This window comes from Nanorana parkeri, unplaced genomic scaffold, assembly GCF_000935625.1.
Source record: "Nanorana parkeri isolate BGI_ZX_2015 unplaced genomic scaffold, ASM93562v1 scaffold929, whole genome shotgun sequence".
Lineage (NCBI taxonomy): Eukaryota > Metazoa > Chordata > Amphibia > Anura > Dicroglossidae > Nanorana > Nanorana parkeri.
The window spans coordinates 641,131-662,318 of NW_017307197.1; the positions used below are offsets into that span (position 1 = coordinate 641,131).

The 21,188-nt window shown below is 47.1% G+C and overlaps 1 protein-coding gene across 1 annotated transcript in view; it reads left to right on the forward strand.

Annotated features, from left to right (window-relative positions):
* The first annotated feature begins 369 nt into the window (after positions 1 to 369).
* NMT2 (N-myristoyltransferase 2) overlaps positions 370 to 21,188 on the forward strand; it is a 49,341-nt gene continuing 28,522 nt past the window's right edge. The window contains exons 1-2 of the mRNA XM_018566261.1: positions 370 to 586; positions 19,790 to 19,925. Coding sequence (XP_018421763.1) covers positions 477 to 586; positions 19,790 to 19,925 — 246 coding nt within the window. The 5' untranslated portion in view covers positions 370 to 476. The remainder of the gene's footprint in view (positions 587 to 19,789; positions 19,926 to 21,188) is intronic.

Consider the following 21,188-nt stretch of genomic DNA (forward strand, 5'->3'; position numbering starts at 1 on the left):
ACATTCTGGCATGGGTGAGACTAGGATTTTGAAAGTAACCAGCATTTAGGATGGGAGATCATTAGAGGTAAAAAAAATTCTATAGAGCAAACGCCAAAATAAATAGGAATTTATCAAAACTGCAGTGGACAGAATGAGTAGCAACTGCCCATAGCAACCAATCAGTTTCTCTCTTCCAAGTTTAACTCATCAAACTAAAGAAAGAGAAGCTCATAGGTTGCCACGAGTAACGGCTCCATATTCTGTTTGCACCATAGAGTTTAGCTTTATGAAGGTAGAGAAAGGCTGCTTTAGACAATGAGCCCCTAGCCGTGTCCTTCTGCGGAGGGAGAGCTCCCCCTGGCGGCCACAGGCGGCAGTGAAGCAGCGGAGGCGTGCTGCACCTCCCTCTCCTGGCCGCTAGATGGCGCTGCGCGGGGTGCTCGGCTGGCTGCGGGCGCCCAGCTCCGTCCTCCCCTCTCTGTGTCTGAGTCGTGATGGCGGAGGACAGCGAGTCTGCGGCCAGCCAGCAGAGCCTGGAGCTGGACGACCAGGACACCTGCGGCATAGACGGCGACAATGAGGACGAGGCCGAGCATGCCAAGGGGTGAGAGGTGCTGGGGGGTGGGGATGCAGCATGCTGCAGGGCACACATCACCCATATGCACTACCTGTGTCATGTTGGAGCTGGGCCGGCACTACAGGGCTCAGCAAGCCCATATGCAGGCCATGGGGCTCTCACTAGGCCTGTCAGCATAGCCAGTGCCTCATAGCAGCCAGCAGAGCTGGGTACCAGCAATAGGGTCTTACCTGGCAACCCCAAGGGGCTGGTGCCCCCCACTAGGATGTATACGATGCCCAGGGTAAGAACTACCCACTGTGTCATGTGTTGGGCCTGGCATGGTACACCGCCATTGTCTCTCTATCCTGGCACATAGGGATGCAGCATGAGGGGTCAGGGCCAGATTCTGATTTTGGGGTCCCCGCCAAACCAGGTTTTCGGGGTTCTATAACATCTCTTCAGATCTGCTCACCATGGTAACGTGTGTTACTGTAACATCCGCTAGTCTCCCATGGCCTTGAATTCACCAGACAGTGGCGGCGATGACGCATATTCATGGTCCAGTTACGCCCTATGCGTGTAAGCGTTTGCACAGATGTTTACATGCAGACAGCGTTAAAATACGGTCACGATATGACCGCAGGCGCAGGTTTGGTAATGCAGCTCAATGCATAATGGACCTGTAGCATGCAACACTGCTGCGTTCAGATCACTATAAAACTATACGCCGTATGGAGCTGCATGTAGCGTATTATACGCTCGTGTGCGTCAGGCAGGTGTGTTGCAGTGATATTTTGCGTGGCACTCCTGACGCACAGCACATTTGTATTTTAGATGTGGGCCATCTGTGTGTCGCGGGGCGCTTTGTAAAAAACACGGCATGTCGGTAAAAATATGCGTTGCTGCGTGATGGCAGCCAATCAGAACGAATGTGCTGCCCTCATGTAGAGTGAATTACACTGATCTGTATGAGCCCAGCATGTGACGCGGCGGGGTCTCGGAGCAATGGCATAATGTTAGCGTCCACCATGACTTTAACAGGGCTGGGCATTGGGGCGTATGGAGGAGATTAACATTTTGGGTCGATGGTGACGCCCTCCCTCCAAACCATCCTCAGTAAGCATTCAATAGATCACAGTACAGACTTCAATCATACCAGACTGAATGCATCTTGGAGAAGCATTAGGAAATGCCTCCTCATAATGAATAATGCCCCCACGCATACACACAGCCCCGCCCTCATATGTAGCATTTCCTATTCCGTACTTGAAGCTGGACTCCCGCCCTCCCTTTGGTCTTGCACAGTTGTACCGGCTCCTCTCCTGGGCTGATATGGCTTCCTCTGACTTCACTGCACACTGTGAGCTTCTTACATTGTGCATTAGAAGCTGCATCAAGTCAGAGCCCGCCTCATTTCCTGGCTTGAACACATCCAGCATCATCTAGCTACTTCCTCTCCAGCCTGACTGTCCCTGGCCCGCCCCTTTCATTCATTGGATTGCAGTTCTTTCAATCATGAAGGCTTAGGATCACATTCCCTTTTAGATTGTAAGCCCTCACGGGGTAGGGCCCTCCTTACCATCTTGTCTTGAATTGTAATGTCTTCCTTATATTGTAAAGCGCTGTGCAAACTGTTGGCGCTATATAAATCCAGTATAATAATCTAATAATAATGTCGATATAAGGTTAAAGTTCAGCTCTAAAGGAACGCATCACTTTGCCTTTTCATAGGTTGTCCTGGCAGCCACCCCATGACCCACTGATAATATCATCACCCTCGCCCTGTTCATTTATTGGAGCCCTTGTAAGTACCCGGTTATGGAGGAAATGTGACTCTTATCCCAGGTTGTAGTGCTTGGTACCCGAATGGCCGGTCAGTCACCTGGCGTGTATACGATCATGTGGGAGAGGAGGAAAGTCATCAATCATGTCTAGGCTCCAACACAAACCATCACAGCATAGATCAGGGGTAGGCAACCTCAGCACTCCAGCTGTGGTGGAGCCACAAACGCCATCATGCCCTTCAGAGTCTTGCAATGCATCATGGGACCTATAGTTCCACCACTGCTGGTGTGCTGAGTTTGCCCACCCCTGGAATAGACTCAGGGCAGACAGGCAGAGCATGTGGAAGGTACCGGTGGAGAGGGTCCTACCAAGAAATCCTTGATTGGGCAAACTGACCGATTCTCTTTAATGGTGCTCACCCATTTTCCCCCTCCGGCCAGTGTCTGGTCTTATCACCCTTGTGTGTGCAGCTTGGGTCTCCTCATTGGTTCCCCCCAATTCTTTCATTTTTCATTAATTAGCTGTCTCTGGATCCCAGTACCAGTCTCAGTCAAACCAGAGGGGGCACCATGGAGAAGCATTAGGCTCCCCCCAATGAATGATGTACTCCTCTTACTATTTGAGGTTGAATAAAGACACAGGCCCATTGAGTTCATCTCATCCTGCCCTCCTTGTTGCTTCCTCAATACTAAGACTGCCCACCTATTGGAGTAGGTGTGACCCCCCCCTCTGGTTGGTGCCCGGTGCCAAGCTCTACATTATATCCCCATCCTTGTGCCTGCAGATCAGCTCTTTGCCATGGTTCCCCCAGACCTGCATGTTCTATATAGAAGCTAGGCACTTTACCCTCACCCCCTTCCTATACAAACATTCTGATTTCCTGATCTTGTGTTTTCTAGAGCCACCATGCTGTGGAATACGTCCAATCCGCTCCCCTTTTTACTCGGTGGTCATGGTGCCTCTTGCAATCCCTGTTACCTCGCTGACATTCGCCTTGTTGCATGCAGTACCCTGCGTTTGAACCTCGCTGTCTGGCGGGCGTGCTCTTTGTTCTGATTTGTTTCTAGGAAATGTCATTCCTGTCTCCTGACTCTTCTGGCTCGTCCACGAGAGGTGACACATGCACAGACACTGGTCAGAATCCTCTGTCTGGGACAGCGAGTCATTTCATCTCCTAATTCTAAATTTCTACTGAAAAAAGTGAAAAGCAGCCATAGGAATGTGAAGTGGGCACTCTGAATGCACGACGCATGCAAGCCTTGACTATACGGGGGGGTCCTGCACACCTCTGCTCTTCAGTATGCAGATTGCCTGGTTGTCATGCATATACATTGGTAGAAACTGACTGGCCAGATGTCCGCAATCCAATTTTACTGGCTGGATCAGATTCACAAAGTATAGAAGTCAGTCAGCCAGCAAGCTAGCATTTTCAGAAGGCAGTTTGCATATTTCTCTCGGTGCAGGTTTCCTTCTGTTCATCACATTATTGTTCCACGTTTTTGCTACATTATCACTATATGCATTTATCTATTAGGGCCGGTGCACACCTAGGCTACACCTCACCGTGCAGCAATCGTACACGATTCCCTGCTGATTGCTGCACAGTCAGGAGTCGCCTAGGTGTGCACCGATCTCGCTGTGGGTGCCCTTATTTTCTAATGACAACCCAGTCGCGCCGGGCGGATCGAAAACAGCCGTGTGTCGTGTATGACAAAAAAAAAGGTGCATGTACCTCTGCGATTGCCGCGCGGATGTTACCCCATTGAGTCAGGAGCATTGTGCAGGACCGCGCAATCCCGGGACGTGTGATGTAAAATAATAAAGGAACACAAAGTACTTTTTTAAATTGTGATTGTCCCAGAGAAGTTATATGTAATGCTTTGCCGACCACATCCGAAAGGTGGCTGGGGATGCTAAAATTGTTCATTTTATTTTTGTAATATACTACTATCAGCCGTGAGCTTCCACCACTTAGATTGACCATTCTGGATACTGTAAAGAAGAGAGCCCCTCAGTCTCCTCCTTTCTCTCTCTCCTCATTCATTCACAAAGAGGCGTACAGGAATAAAACATTTTTTAGTAGCCTAGCCTCCCTCCAGACTTGGCACAGTATTACATGTAACTTGACCAATCACAAAATTATCCTTATTTTTTTTTCCTGGAGTTCCCCTTTAAAGGAGAACTATCGGGTCAGGGCTTTTCCCATAGTTCTCCTTAACTTTAAGCTTTGTGGGCCCTTTCACTTTCTTGATCCAGCACCGGAGCCCGGAGAATTTTCTGGTATATCTGGGTATTCAGAAACACGTGACATTTCCCCGTCTACCTCAGTACAGCTCCCAATGTCTGATTAACCAATTGCCTTAGCTTAGTATTGTCACATGGGGGTGCTGGGCATAGCCTGGGGTAAGTTTCAGCTTTACATGAGAGCTGTGGCAGCAGATAAGGGTTGAAGGGGAATGTGGGAAGCCAAAATATGGCATGCACAATGTCTGCTAAAAAGAGACCCTGTGACTTTTCCTACTGTGGGCACAGTAACAAGAACATGGGCGCTCGTTATAGACAGACCCATCTCATCCTGCTACTCCTGTACTTGCATGTGCAACCTCGGTTCTGGTTCCATGTGCAGTTTGGTATTGTGGTCCCATGTTCAGTTATAGAGGTCATCGCTAAGCCTGGTATCTCATTGGCTGGAATTGATCCCCTGTATATAACAGAGGAAAGGTCCTGCTGCTGCTTGTGAGAGAGAACAACGTCTCCATGTTATTACATCAGTGGGGTTTCCCAGGTTTAGGGAATGATTCGGACAAGTTTGGATTTCATCCTGCAGGTTCGGATCACCACCCTACACTTCCTGAGCTATGAGATGGCCTTTGCTGCAGGAATAGGAAGCCCACAGTTGGGGAGTGTAGTGGACCCTCAGCGTGTTCCCTGCATTCACACATGCAGTCTTGGTGGCCGCTCCAGTCATGGGTTCAGCAAAGGCCGGCTAACTTCTTATGAAATGCAGTGTTGAATGCTTAAGGGCCCATTCACAACACATCCAGATCATCGCCAGGCCAGATTGCTCACACCAGCGCAGTCCGTTCCAGACCAGAAGAATACTGCTCGTCTCATTTTGTCTGGTCTGGAACGCATGGGAACGCACCAGAGAGCCCATTTTAAGCTAAAAAAAAAATGCTCCGGAATGTGGAAAAAACACGTTGCGCTGCATTTAAGATCTGGTCTGAGATCCCAGATCTGGGATCACATGTTATATATTAGAGACCATCCCCTGGCAAAAATGAACCCCGCTCCTGGCTCCCTGTCAGCATGATGAGTTTTTTGTTTTTGCTTTTGAAACATGCTTTACTTCCCCAGGTCCCTCGCTGATGCAGTTTCCGGGACCTGTAATCCATGATTAGATATGCGCGGTCCCTCACAGTCCCCCTTTGTGGACGTCACCGCTGGGACCCCTCTTCTCGATCCTGAGAGGACAGGACCTCGCTGCTGGACAGCCAATAGAAAGTGTTGACGTCACGCAGGCAGTGACATGGACCCCGGAGAAGGACCTTGCTTGCCGTACCCAGAAGAAGAGAGAAGACTGGTGGGTCATGTGACTCCAGATTTAGAGGAGTAAAAAGGGCAGTTCATGTTTTCTTTTTTCATTGCCAGAGATTAGTTAGAGGCTGGAGGAGAGTCAATCTTTAAATAAGTAGATGTATATTGAGAGTCCATTGAAAAAAGATGCATGGGAAAACGCATCGACACATTAATGTGCGTAATTGTGTGTTGCAACACACGCGTCTTGGTGTTTCCCATTTTTGTGCATTGAACGAATGGGCAGGCAAATGCACCACAACAGATCAAAAAGCAATCAACCTTTTTGAGCAAGGGAGCAGAGCAGTGTGCATCATATGTGCGATGTGCTGCCATCTCCTATACAGCACGTTCACAATGAATGTCACCACAACGCACATAGAGGAAGTGGGTTGCGGTGATGCACATATTACAACAATGTACAAGTGTGAATGGCCCATTCACAGTTGTACATTGTACAATACTAAATAGGTGCAAACTCACCCTGGTAATGACGGCTGCTTAGAATTTCTCAGTATCAGTGTGCAAAAGCATGACGCTGGAGACACGCACCCAATGTTTGTTTGGTACACATAGGGAACAATGACATGTATCATAAGAGCAATGAATTACTAACGAACGCACAATGCTCCAAAATCCGTCCCTATACCTCAAGTGATTGCAAGCAATTGAATCATAATTCCACACCAATGTAATACAGGCAGTCCCCAAGTTATAAACATCCGACTTAAAATACAGCAGGAGGTCCCAGTCTGCAGCCAAGTGTACTGCGCAGCTTTCCAGTCGTTGTAATGCTACCGCGCTCGTGCCGACGAGGAGTGTCCGCTTTTTTGGGTCTGGTTCGTAGTACTGTACGTACATAACAGGAAGTTGGCTCTTGTTAGACGTGCAGATGAGGGGAGCCCCCCTCTTCTTCCCGGTCACTGTGAGGTTTTTACTGCTGTCTGTATCCTCATTAGGAAGATTTAATCTCACTTCCTGTCCTTGAGACAACAGGAAGTGAGAGGAAATCTATCCCTAGGAAGGGAAATTGACTCCTGTTAGGGCCTATTCACACCAGATGCAGTGCGTTCCGGCCAGATTCTAGCCAGAACACACTGCCTCACATTATGGCCGGCTCACTTTTTTGTGGGGCAGGAGGGGTGGCGGGCCATTGAAGTAAATGGCATCGCAGCCACGCCCTCTGGCTGCAATGCGATCAGCCGCACGGGATCGCAAAGGCGAATCTCCACCGAAGCTTTATCATCAGTCCTTGTTTCCAATTTTCAAAATCCAATTGTCACAGGGACAGAAAGTGAGATGAAATCTTTCTAAGCAGGGGCACACACAGCAAAACAGGGTTTACAGGGGTTGAACCCTTCCCTATGTTATCTAAAACTAAAACAAATTGGGGGCTGGAGTTACTCTTAAATTTTTTTTACCTGTACCAACTTGCATACAAATTCAACTTAAAGGAGAACTATGGGGGTCAGTGTTTTTCCCCTGGAGTTCTCCTAATGGTAACGGGAGGACACAAACTAGCGTCCACCCGTTACCCTAAGCTCGCGGTATACTGAGGCGCCGGAGCGGATCCCGACATCAATGTCGAGATCCGCCCAGCTGCGTGAGTAACAGCTGGCTCTGCCTATCTAGAGGCAGAGCCAGCTGTACCCGCCACCTTCCCCGTCCGTTCCGCCAGTCAGCGCTGGCGGGGAGGGGGGAATCCAGCCCCTCCCCTGTCACGGCAGAGAGCCATGACAGGATCGAGAGGTGAGCGAACGCCGGTATGTGTTCGCTCACCTCCCGATCTACTGAGCCGACCTGTGACAGTCTCACTGTCACAGGTCGGCTAGAACTATGAGGTGAGTGGAAATCACTCATCTCATAGTTCTCCTTTAAGAACAAACCTACAGTCCCTATCTTGCTCGTAGGTTGGGAACTGCCTGTATCTTATTTTTATGAACGGTATAAATAGGATGTGAAATAATCATGAGATGAAACGACAATCATGTATGTTGCTTGATGCCGCTTTGTGAACGGACGCTGGGGTATTTTCATAGAAATCATTGACTGTTGAACGTCCTGTTGCAATGTTTGTCTGTGTGTGCTTATCGTACGTGAACGGTGCCAAGGTTTAAACTGCTTCCTGTGTCAAAGTTTGACTTTATCTGCTTCAGTATTGTATACTCGTGTATTCGTGCGTCACTTTGGAATAGTTTAATAGTAATAATGATGCATATATAAAGTGTTAGCCATAAAGAGGGAACATTTTTCCTGCTTTTCATTATGTAAATTTGCTTTGTATGGGTTCTGTACTTTCTGTCTAAATTTTGGATTTATAAAATAGTTCCCTTGGCTAATACAGTAATGATTCATTTTCTTTACAGTGTAGCCCCCTTTGGAAGAGGAAGGTCCCTTTCACACGGGCTTATTAGGAGGGGGATCTGTGCACGGATCCCCTACTGATCGGTTATCGCCGTTGTGACATTCATGTCCATCCAGTTTTTCCCTCCCATCTTGCAACAGAGGAAAAATCTGAAATGACCGTACCCCACGTCAGTCTATGGGGAGTCGGATGTAAGCAGACATGTGTCCGTTTACATCACATTATCCCTGATCAGGCAGTCGAAATGGAACACTGTTCTGTTTGTTTTCCACGGAGCCGGGGGTAACCGGGTGTAAATGGATGCCCGTCCGTTTACATGTGGCTGCCCATAGCCTAGCAGTGGGCATCTGATCGGGTCCGTCCAATGCTAGGTTCACACCTACACTACTCCACACGACACCCGGGACGTGCGTCCTGCACGATGTAGGTAGCGATTGCCGTGGCGCGGCCCCATTGATTTCAATGGGGTGACATGCACGCGGCAATCGCAGAAAAAAGGTACATCTACCTTTTTTTTTGCGATACACGGCGTGTGGCTGTTTTAGCCGCGATCGTGTTTGGAAGCACGGGCGGGAAACTGTGCAATCCACCCGGCACAATTTGAAAATAATGGCACCCACAGCGCGATCATTTCACACCTTGGCGACTCCTGACCGCGCGGAATTGTGCAGGATTGCCGCGCAGTGAGGTGTCGCCTAGGTGTGAACGTAGCCAGTGGCATCCTTAGTATCTCTGTTACAAGGTCTTCTATTGGTGGTGCATACCACTTACTATGCACAGCTCCAACTAGTAACAGGGTTTTACCTCTCCTGGATTTTAGAGCTTAATCCCAGGAAGATATAAAAGACGCTAGGTCCCATGTTCACACCTGGGCATTTTGACGCTGAAAGCTTTAGCGTCAAAACACACAACACAAGAATTCCTATTCATTTCTATGGCCCCTGTTCACAGCAAGCTGTAAAAACGCTGAACGCTGGAAAAGGTGCATGAGCTTCTTCCAGGCAGATTCAGCACGTTTGTGCTCCATAGATTTCAATTGAAAACGCACCAAAAATGCACGTGTAGGGGTTTTGCACGTTTTTGCGCAAAAAGAACGCACGTTTTTAAGGCGCATATACGTGAAGACCACCTGCAAAGCACACTGGGAAACAAAATGGCATATTCATGTCTGCAAAATTTTGATTGAGGCATTTATAAGGCTAATACAGGCACAACCATGAAGCAGCTGGGTGATTGAATTAGGGGAGGCGTTACGTGGCGGCACGGTTTTTCGGTATCGAGTACCGATATTTTTTTCCCAGTACTCGCCGATACCGGAAGTCCCATTAAGGAAACCAGCCTGCGTGTAATGACTTGCTGGCTCCCTCTTTACCAGGTGATAAGGGAGCATGAAGCTGGCTTTCTGGGCAATCAGAAAGCCGGTGGGGGGGGGGTGTAATGACATGCTGCCTGGCTCCCTGATTGGCCGGAAGCCGGCTCCATGCTCTCTTGTGACGAGGGAGCATGGAGCCAGCTTCCTGGCTAATCAGGAAGATGGGCGGTGAGTCAATTCACGCCACCTGGCTTCCCTAATGGGACTTCCGGTATCGGCGAGTATTTGGGCGAGTACGAGTGTCAATGCACCTTCCTTCTTCCTTTATGGGAGCTTCGGCTGATCTCTACACCTATTTTTGGGGCTAAAACCTTCCATTTCATTTCACTACGGGATCCAATTGCAATACAAAGAGGGATTTTCCGGAAAAACCCCTGAAGAACATCAAATGTGACCACACTCACTTCCTGTCCTTGAGACAACAGGAAGTGAGAGGAAATCTATCCCTAGGAAAGGAAATTCACTCCTGTTAGGGCTCGTTCACACCAGATACAGTGCGTTCCGGCCCGATTGTTTCCAATTTTCAAAATCCAATTGTCACATGGACAGAAAGTGAGGTGAAATCTTCTGAACAGGGGCACACACAGCAAAACAGGGTTTACAGGTGTTGAACCCTTCCCTATGTTATCCAAAACGAAAAAAAATTTGGGGCTGGATTTACTCTTAAATTTTTTTACCTGTTCCAACTTGCATACAAATTCAACTTAAGAAAAAACCTACAGTCCCTATCTTGCTCGTAGGTTGGGAACTGCCTGTATCTTATTTTTATGAACGGTATAAATAGGATGTGAAATAATCATGAGATGAAACGACAATCATGTATGTTGCTTGATGCCGCTTTGTGAACGGACGCTGGGGTATTTTCATAGAAATCATTGACTGTTGAACGTCCTGTTGCAATGTTTGTCTGTGTGTGCTTATCGTACGTGAACGGTGCCAAGGTTTAAACTGCTTCCTGTGTCAAAGTTTGACTTTATCTGCTTCAGTATTGTATACTCGTGTATTCGTGCGTCACTTTGGAATAGTTTAATAGTAATAATGATGCATATATAAAGTGTTAGCCATAAAGAGGGAACATTTTTCCTGCTTTTCATTATGTAAATTTGCTTTGTATGGGTTCTGTACTTTCTGTCTAAATTTTGGATTTATAAAATAGTTCCCTTGGCTAATACAGTAATGATTCATTTTCTTTACAGTGTAGCCCCCACTTTGGAAGATAAAACCTTCCATTCAATTTCACTACGGGATCCAATTGCAATACAAAGAGGGATTTTCAGGAAAAACCCCTGAAGAGCATCAAATGTGACCACATTGTGCATGTAGGCGGCACTATTCTCCCAAAGGTCTCTTCATAGTTGCTTGATCCCTTTTATTGGTTGTCCTGCAATCTCACAGATGTGAGAACACGGTTCTGATTGAATATATTTTTGATCTGTTTACACATTGTTTCACTTTGTCACAAAAATTATAATCTAATGAATCTAGATTAAAGGGTTTCTAAACCCTCAGCTTTTTTTTGCGTATATCTACTGCTAGCAAGCAGTAGATCTATGCAAAAAAAAAGTTAAACAAAAAAACGCTGTAACAGCGGTTTAAACTTACTTGTGTGTTCCCTGCGCGCTCCCGTCCGAAAATGTGAAACTGCTCGGGCGGCCGCAAAGCATCTTGGGGCGGGCGCATGCGCAGTTCAAATTTTCGGCCGAGACGCAAGCTAAGTCTATTGGCGCGTGCACCCGCATGCAGACACCACGGGACAGGAAGTGCCAGCAAGGACAGAGGAGTCAGCGCTGGATCAGAGACCCGCCGCAGTACTAGAGATGAGGCTGAAAACTACAGGAAAGAAGAGGATGATCGGATTAAAAGACATCATTCAAGGTAAGGGTTTTAATTAACGTTGGGGGTGAGGAGAAAAAAAATTGCCTTTAATGTCACTTCAAGCAAATATACTTTACCCAGTAAAGTATTTCTTTACAATTTTGCTTGAGCACTTACAGTCATCATGTTTCCAAACAGCTCCAACTCTCTTTCCGCTCATTTTTACGCACGTTTGTGCATTCACATCAATGTGTCACAATCTGCTCACTAAAACGCATGACTGTATGTACGCACATAAAAATGTGCAAAAGAAATGCGCTGAAAACGTGCATATTTGATGTCACTCAGGTGTGAATGAGGGCTTTAAACAGGAAGTCAGGACCTGTGCTCAGGGGACCAGCTGATTCTACAGGAAACTAAAACCTTGCAACATCCAGGAGTAGCATCCATTGTAAGCGATTTCAATTTAAAGTGCTGGTATCGGCGCGTAGTATCGGGGATTTTTTATGAGTACCTGCGAAAATGCCCAATATTGGCACCGATATCAGTGCATCCCTAGTCACTATATCCAAAGTGTTCTGTCCTCCCCTCTGCTGCCGACTTCTGAAACACGGTGGGCGCATAGACGAGGGGGGTGCTGCAGGAGAGGTGCGAGGTGCTAATTTGGCCCACGGACCTTGCTACCGTGTTTCCCCGAAAATAAGACAGTGTCTTATTTTTTTTTTTGCACGAAATAAGACACTAGGTCTTATTTTCGGGGGATGTCTTACCTGGCTGCAGCTGTGCTCTGCCGTCCAGGGAGCCACAAACAGGTGGGCGGGCATGCGTGTGGCCGGGGGGGCGTGTCTGGCAGGGGGGCGGGAGGGAGCTGCCTCTCCGCTCTGATGTCGTCATCCAGAGAGAAACAGCGTGCGGGTAGGTGGACGGGGGAGTGGGCGGGAGGGAGCTGCGGCCGGTCTTCACAGCTACCCCGGAAGTAAGATCTAGCGCTATCTTCGGGGATGTCTGTAATATAAGACCTACCCCGAACTAGGTCTTATTTTCGGGATAGGTCTTATATTATAGACATCCCCGAAGATAGCGCTAGGTCTTATTTTCGGGGGATGTCTTACTTTCGGGGAAACACGGTTAGTATGTTTTTAACGGCATTTGTGGTAATTGCATGTTAATTGAGGCAAAAAGTAGATTTCCTGTCCATATACCAGCATGAACCTTCCACTCCTCTTTTCCCTGAATAGGCAAAGTGACCGTGTATATTAAAGGAGAGTTATGAGGCGAGTGATTTTCACTCAGCCTCCTAATCTGAGCCGACCTGTGACAATTAAATTGTCGCACGTCGGCTCAGTAGAACGGGAAGTGAGCGAACACATAACGGCGCTCGCTCACTTCTCGATCTATCCGTGCAGAGAGCCGTGACTGTCACTCACGGCTCCCTGCAGGGATTCCCCCCTCCCCTGTCTGATCCTCCAGCGCTGACTGGCGGAACGGACGGGGGATGGGGCAGGTACAGCTGGCTCTGCCTCTAGATAGGCAGAGCCAGCTGTCACTCACGCAGCAGGGTGGATCCAGACATAATTGTCTAGATCCGTTCTGGCTGCGCCGTCTCAGTATACCGCGAGCTACAGCTACTGAGCTTTGGGTGACGGGAGGGCGCTAGTTTGTGTCCTCCCGTTACCCTTAGGAGAACTAAGGGTTAAAAGCCCTAACCCCATAGTTCTCCCTTTAAGTATACATTGAATTGGTATGAGTAGCTTTGTGCTACTCTATGGTGGTTATATCTCCAGATGGGGTGAGGGTTAGGTGGGGGGGTCATTACTGCAGTTGTAAGATGCGTCATGCACAGTTGTGTCCTCGGTGCTGAGCACTGATGTGTGGGATGCAGCATACACCGAGCATTTCTCTTCCTGTCAGGCTCTCACGCTGCCTCCTCACCCACAGGCTGCTCTGAATTCCACCATTAGGCCCGGAGCCGGCCTAATGATCCTTTGTGCTCTACTGGGGTGGATAGAGGTTCCTATTCACTTTTCTAACACAATGCTGCCGGCTCTGTTTTTTGCTTTTTCCTCCTCAATGGTTCAAAGAATACTTAATAAATGCACCCAGGCTTGCAGCAAGTGTCACATGCATTATCCGATATGAAGCTGGAATGTTTTGAGCCTGTTGACTGTACAGACATGTTTTTTTAAATTATGTTTTTCACGTGCATATTAAAGAAATATAGATATAGTTTCTCTCCAGAGTTGTACATCTGTTCCCATGTCTGTGCCCTGGTGTATCGGCGTAAGCACTGGCGTATGCCTGCCTACAGCCATTGGCTTGTATGGGAGGCAGTATGTGGCACCTGTGGCTCCCTGGTGGTGGAAAATACACTGGTAATGATGTTAGATGGTTGCAGGCGTCTGTGTGGAAGAGCCCCATAAATGGTAATTATGATCCGTTGTATGTTGTTGGTTTCCTGTATGTTAGTGTAGGGTTTGACAAATTCGTGTTGAATCCAGGAGCCAGCTAAAATAGTTAAGAGACAGGTTTTATTTTAGTAACAAAGCTTTATTTTTAACAGTTGGAAACTTTTTAAATTATCAATTGGCGCACGCGGCGATACCTGACATGTGTAGCGCAATCATCATTTTCGTACGTAGGTGCAGCCAAATTGTGTTTCCGTTCGTATGCACACGGTCACCGGGTAGGGGTTTATTTTTTTACTTCATTGATTTCACATGGGGGGCACACAAGCCCCCTATGTGATAGCACTTTGGAGGGGACAGGTTGTCTTTCAGGTGACGGTAGGGGTCTATTAGGCCCCCAGTGTCACCTTTCCACTTCAATAGCTTTAGCTGGGAAATGACCGCTGCCTGCTAAGGCAGCTGAATGTAAACACAGCAGGCAGTGGCTGGCCGCAATAGCCAGGCTGCTATTGGATATTTCAAATCAATCAGAGGGGCCTGGAGGAAAAAGTTATCCGATAAGTCTTCCATCCTGCAGAAGCATGGGCACCGGGAGTAAAGGGGAGGGGGGGCACAGCAGCTGACGGTCTCTCCTCCCCATTGGGGGAGGCGCACAGCGGCTGATGGTGGTCTCTTCTCCCCGCTGGACACCGGCTGCAGCATTCTGTGTCCTTTCCGACCCCCGGTTCCTATACTGATACAGGCGGGTAGAGCAGCAGGGAGAGCAAGGGGACACGGTCCACATCATACAGCGGGGGTCTTAGCAGGGAGAAGAACGGGGCGACGGAGCTGATGTGGCAGACGAGGCTGACAAAAGCCTAGGCTCCAGGATGCAATTTCTATCCGACCTGGCGCCTGGGATTTATCGAGCCCCCTGTTAGTGTATTTAGCAAGCTTGGTCACTGCCACATATAGTTTTTAGTAGAGCTGCAACAGTTAATCGATTTGGTCGATTAAAATCGACGATTGAAAACGTTGGCAACGTTTTCGATCGTCGATTCGTCGGCTATCGATTGATTTGCCTGTTCGGGGCTGTTCCGGGCTCCACATGCGGCCAGAGCAACACGTCACACGCTGCAAGACACCATCATTTTTTTATTTAAGCAACTACGTTTGTTTGAGGTGTCACGGGGCGGCGGGTCTTCTGTGCAATTCTATAGGTTCATTAGCAGAGGCGACAGGTGGATGCGATGCCCCCTACCACTTGGGAATAGCACTGGCAATGAATCTTTATGATATGATGTACTCCCAGTGACTTTATGTATTTATACGGGTAACACAGAAGTATCTGTACTCCTTCCTGTGTCCTGGGAATTCATTCACACTCTTTCTGGACTCACATTTCAGAAAAAGCTCAGTGAGGTTTTGCTCTTGATTTGCCTGTGACGGTTGTGTAGCTGACAGCCGAACTATGCACCGCTATGATCTGAATGTTGGGTTTTCACAGGCTGCCTGGTCTTTTTTTGTTTCCCTTTCTGCCCTTTTGTAGACGTTCCCGGAACACTCCAGTCTTAAAAGAGTACTAAAGTTGAACTTTTTTAGGTGTTAGTTCTCTTTTGGATCATAGGAGGACATTTAGTATGTCTTCCTGTGACCCAAAGTCAGCATCTAGTGGGCTACTGCTCTGCAGCCAGGAACGATCCCGACAATAGTGTTGGGACCCATCCCGCTGCCTGATTTGACAGCTGACTCTGCCTCTCTAGAGCCAGAGCCAGCTGTGCTCGCCCCCTATCTTGTCTGTCCATCCAATGACCTCTGGAGGAGCAGAGAGGGGAGGGAGGAATCCCTGTAGGGAGCAGAGACTGACAGTCACCACTCTCTGTAGGAAGAAGATTGTGAGCTGAGTGATCGTCAGTTCGAGATTGCTCACCTCTCGATCTATAGAGCTGGCCCTAAGGGCTTGTTCACACCATTTTCTGGTCCCGATCTGGTGCAGCTCTGCAGACGCGGTGCTATGCGTGCAGCGCGTTTTTGACTTGTTTTTACCGCGTTCCGGGCGTGTTCCAGTTACTTTTTTTTTTTTGTGGAGTGGGGTTGTCACCTGTTAACTGCAGTGCCGTGCGTTTTTGAGAAAATGTGACATGCAGTATTTTTTCTGTCCGGAGCGGAACAGACTGCGCTGGTGAGAACTGGAGCCCATAAAACACATAGGGATACATTGGCATGCATTTTTAGTGCAGGAGCGAACTGTTTTGGTCCGGACAGAATCCGAACATCATGTGAACAAGCCCTAAGTCCTTGTTCATGTCTTGTCTCCTTAAGGCAAGGAATCCCATTCATTTCTATGGCCCCTGTTCACAGCTGAGCGTTTTGTTGCAAGTAGAAAAATACCCGTCACTGGAAAAAGAGCATGAACCACTTTTTGGCAAATTACAGAGCTTTTTGGTCCCGTAGTCTTAAATGGGAAACTTTGTGCAACAAAACACTCAGGTGTGAACAGGGGCCATCGAAATGAATGGGATTCCTTGCCTTGAGCATTTTGTTGCGAATAGCTTTGAGCGTCATAATGCCTAGGTGTGAATGGGGACTAGGTATTGGGAAGAGTACATTATACTTAAAAAAAAAAAATGTTTTTAACTAATTTTACTGCAAAGGAAACGCTAAATACAAATTAGTAAACTAAACCTGAGATTGTAGTCCATCACAGAAGCAAGCTTGGAGCGGTGACTACTTTACAACACACACGGGGACCATGGGGAACACAAGTAGCCCCCCTCCAGAAGGAAGGACAGTGTCAGCACCAATTCAGAGATGATTTGAGGATCTACAGCCGAGTGATACACAAATAAGATATATTTTTGTGTATAGTTCAGGTACCTGAATGCATTTTTAAGGTTTAAGTCCTGAGTTTAGTGTCACTTTAAAATCTTTAAAGTTTAGTGGAGTCGATCAGGCTGCGTGAGTTTTAGTATAATAAAAGGAATATATTAGTATGACCCCTTGCATTCAATTATTAAGGATATTTACATCCACTCCGGAGATCTGTGACCTTTTTATATTCGTGGCGGCCTGCAGCCTCCGACATTTATATGGTCACTGAACTCTGCCGTGAAATCTAATATTCTCCTCGTTTACAGCCGGGGTTACATTATCCCATATATAATGAAATTGCCGGTAATTAGAGTCACTTGCAGCTTAGCCATTTGAACTGGGTCCTTTAGTGATCAGCAACTCTTCTTTTTTTTTTTTTGTACTCTTCATATTGTGTTTTTTTCGGGAACACCAGTAATCGGATGCAGCAATGCACAGGGGTTTATTTTACACCTGTATGTATCAAGTTTTTTCAGGATTCAGTTTTTCTTCCCATTGATAGTAATAGAAACTTTTTCCATATAAGTCATTTTGATCCAATTTAAAGGGCAGGTTCACATTACAGTTAAAACTACTAGCCCATAAAACCTATTCTATGCCGACCCTTCCACGCCCAATTGTGTTTACAGCTTGTATAGGAATCGTGTCCTGTACTGCACACACTTGTACAGTAACTTCCCCTAGGCTTTAATGGCGCCTTACTCCAATGTAGAGCTGCAGCTAACGATTATTTTCAAAATCGATTAGTTAGCCGATTATTAAGTTCGATTAATCGGATAAACAATAAAATACATTTTTAAAAATGGCTCCAGTGATGGGACTACTAGTTTGTATTGAGATTGTAGTCCATCACAGGAGCAAGCTTGGAGCGGTGGAAGTAAAAAATTCCTTGATTTGTAGTCCTCTATAAAGCGCAATGCAGAATACCACCAGCTAAATAGGAGAACAACAAATCCCAGCAATACATTATACATAAAGTGTATAATGTATTGCTGGGATTTGTATTCCCATGTATAATATACAGCACAATGTACCATCAGCTATAGAGGAATACAAATCCCAGCAATACATTATAGAGCACCATGTGTGGAAAAGTGCAGGCTTACATGAGCAGTCTTCCAGCAACTTGTTTCTGAGATCGGGCCTGTCTATCGGCGGCTGTCTTCCCCCCACACCTGCTCCTCCTTACTACATCTCCTCCTTGCTACATCTCCCCGCTTCCCTGTGCCGATCGTGGATGTGGGCGGTGAGTGTGAGGCGGGAAGGAGGTGTGGCGTGTAGAGCGTGGATGCGGGTCTGGCAGCGGTGAGTTGGGGAGGAGGTGCGGCGCGCAGCATGTGTGGAGCCGTGAACAGGGCCAACTGATCGGAAGCCGATTAATCGATTATTGAAAAAGTTGACAACTTTTTCAATAATCGATTATGTCCAATGGTATGGCTGCAACTGGTATGGATAACGGGATGTAATCCAATTGTATGGGTTGTACGGGTTTCCAGTCTGTGGGAAATCACTGAGTAGGTCACCGTGGGTCAAGGTTTCACACAGAGGCCTATATAATGTGGGAGGCTACCGCTGTTAGAGGTAATTTTTTGGTGGGGGGAGAGAGGTAGATTAAAATTGTGTAGAGGGCTTGCTAGGGGCACTTTTTTAATATGAGCCTGTTGTTCAAACCCTGTGTAAGTAAATCCTGTTAGTCACATAGTACAAATCCAAATGACAGTCCCCTATTATAGAGCTATTATATTGAACTGTCTTGCCAACCACCGTGTCTCCTTCGTTTGCTATGTGCTACAGACTCTATCAGACACTTCCTGGAGTGTCAGATCCTGTGTCCCCCACAGTACACTGTAGCTCCTTCCATAGGGTTTGGAGGCTGGAACCATTCGGAATGTCAGGCAAACATGTCTTGACTTAAAGGGTTAGTTCTCTTCTGATAATTTTAAAATTAACAAAACTCTGCAGTAATTAAACCTCCTATGAATATAAATCAGCACTTGCAAAGTCATATTTGGGAAAACATGACGTCCCCCTCCATTCTGACATACTTCAAGGAGAACTATGAGCTGAGTGATTTCCACTCATCCTTATAGTTAGAGCCGACCTGTGACAAACGTATAGCCGATCCGCTCACTTCCCGATCATCTCACTGCAGTGAGCAGTGACTGTCAGTCCTCTCTTCCCGCAGGGATTCTCCTCTCCAATCCTCCGGCGCTGAGTGGAGGAACGAATGGCGGAGGGAGCGGGCACAGCTGGCTATGCCTCTAGATAGGCAGAGCCTGCTGTCAATCAGCCAGCGAGGTGGATCCCAGCAGTACTGTCGGGATCCGTCTTGGCTGCGGCGCTCTTGGTATTGCCCGCAATATACTGAGCTTTGGGTCACGGGAGGAGATTAGTACTGTATATGTCCTCCCGTGACCCTAAAGAGAACTATGGTGAAAAACATTTAGTTTTTTCACCCCTCTTGAATGGTTTATTTGCCCTTATGATATCAGGGCGGTTGAAGATATGACTGATTGGAAGTTGTATGGCGAGGCATTGCCTCAGCCAAGGGTATGCAATTTTAAGTAGGAAGAATTTCTCTTCACTGCATTCCTGGATGCACTAGAAAGTTTAAAACAAAGGTAAACTGACCCTTTAACGTTGACGCGTTTCATTTAATAAATTCTTTCAGCAGCTCAAGGCTTCTAAGCAAAGCCATGGTGGCAGGTCCAGTTGGTGGTGTCACAGAGATTGAGCCAATCAGCAGCTCTGTTTGAACTCAGACCCCGCCCCTTTACTAGTATTGGCGTGTCTTGCCATGGCAGTGCTTGGGAGCTTGTAGCTGGAGGGAGCTCAGAGATGAAGGCAGGTAAGAGATTTCTTCACTCTTTAGGCGTTAGGTTTTTTTTAACAAGGTTTTGTTATGCGTTCAAACTGCTTCCGGTTCTTTAATTACTTTAATTACCTTATTTACAATTTACCGGGAAAAGATGGTGCACTTTGTGTTTTGATAAGCACACTGCCCTATTACTTTTGCTGCTTTTTTTTTTTCTTCTGGTTTATATCGGAGGAGTTTTCTGATCTTTGTTTTACCTTTACAGGAGCCCAGCGGGGGATCTTGGAGCTAAAAAGAAAAAGAAGAAACAGAAGAGGAAAAAGGAAAAGCCAAATTCTGGGGGGGCCAAGTCGGACTCCGCATCTGATTCTCAAGAAATCAGAACACAGCAGCCGGCAAAAGTCAGTCTTCTCCATGTTTTGATCTTTAAAAGGAAATTCCACATCATATCTGTTATTACAGTCCAAAAGTCTCAGAATGTTTTTTTACAGCTCCAGATAAATTGATCGGTAGAGTAGATACATGGATTAATTACAGTGGATAGAGAAGATAAATAAATACAACCCTTTTAATATCTGAGAAACATGAAAAGTATCGAAGTGTTTTATCTGCTGGCTGGATATAAAAATACAGAATACTCACATGCAGTATTTTCTGGAGCCTCACAGCCTGGCATCAGTTCTGGGGAGGGTTCTATCCCCTTGTCCCCTTCTGCTAGTCCCGTGCTTGGCTCCTTGTCCCCTTCAGGACCTCTTCAACACCCTCCAGGGCGCTCTCCTTTACCCTTCTGTCCAGAGAGGTGTTTACTGCAGTATTTGCAAAATTTATTGGGAAAATATCTAAACTCAGACCACAAGCGGACCCCTTTTCCTTCGCCTTCAGAGTCTCCCTCTGACTTTCCCAAGACTGCTTGTGTACTCCCTGAGTAAGATGCTGAGGTAGAAGGGACTGCTTTCAGTTCTGTAGGCAGGAAGAGGACCTGTCTCCTGACATCTCTTCCAAACTCCCTGAGTCTTGAGCGTCCTAACCAAGTTACCAGCTGAAGTTTTGCTACTTGCATCATCCTCACTTTCTGCTGTCATACGTACCAAGATCAGCCCACAGACTGATGGTACCTCTTGCTGCCCTAGGTCAGCTTCTTGCTCAGTTTTAGAGTTGTTACTCCAACCTGGGGGGAGCTATATTCTCGTTATACAGGTGAAACTCGAATAATTAGAATATCGTGCAAAGTTCATTTATTTATTCAGCCTTTCCCCTGCACCTCATTCACCAAGGTGCTGGCCCCAGTTTCGGCTTGGCTTCGGTCTTAAGGAAAACCCCATACTGGGGTACTCGGATGACCTTTTCAGAGAGCAGTTGGTGCAAGCCTTATTGGCCAACATTCATCAGACAATACAGAGCCTCAGATGGTTCCCATTTCTTGGAGTACCTGGGCCTGGTCTTGCACACAGCCCTATCTAGGATCTACCTTCCCACCGGAAAATATCCTATTTCTCTGCTCTTGTGCTTGGCCCTTGCTGTTCAGGAGTTGCCTGACCGTTTGCTTTTGCATAAAGTGATCTGTTGTCCACCCGGGTGAGAACTGGGGCAGTTCTGGCAACACTGCTTGGAATTAGAGTGCACCAGTGGCAGTGTTGTCAGCTCACTACAGGAAGTTGGGAACT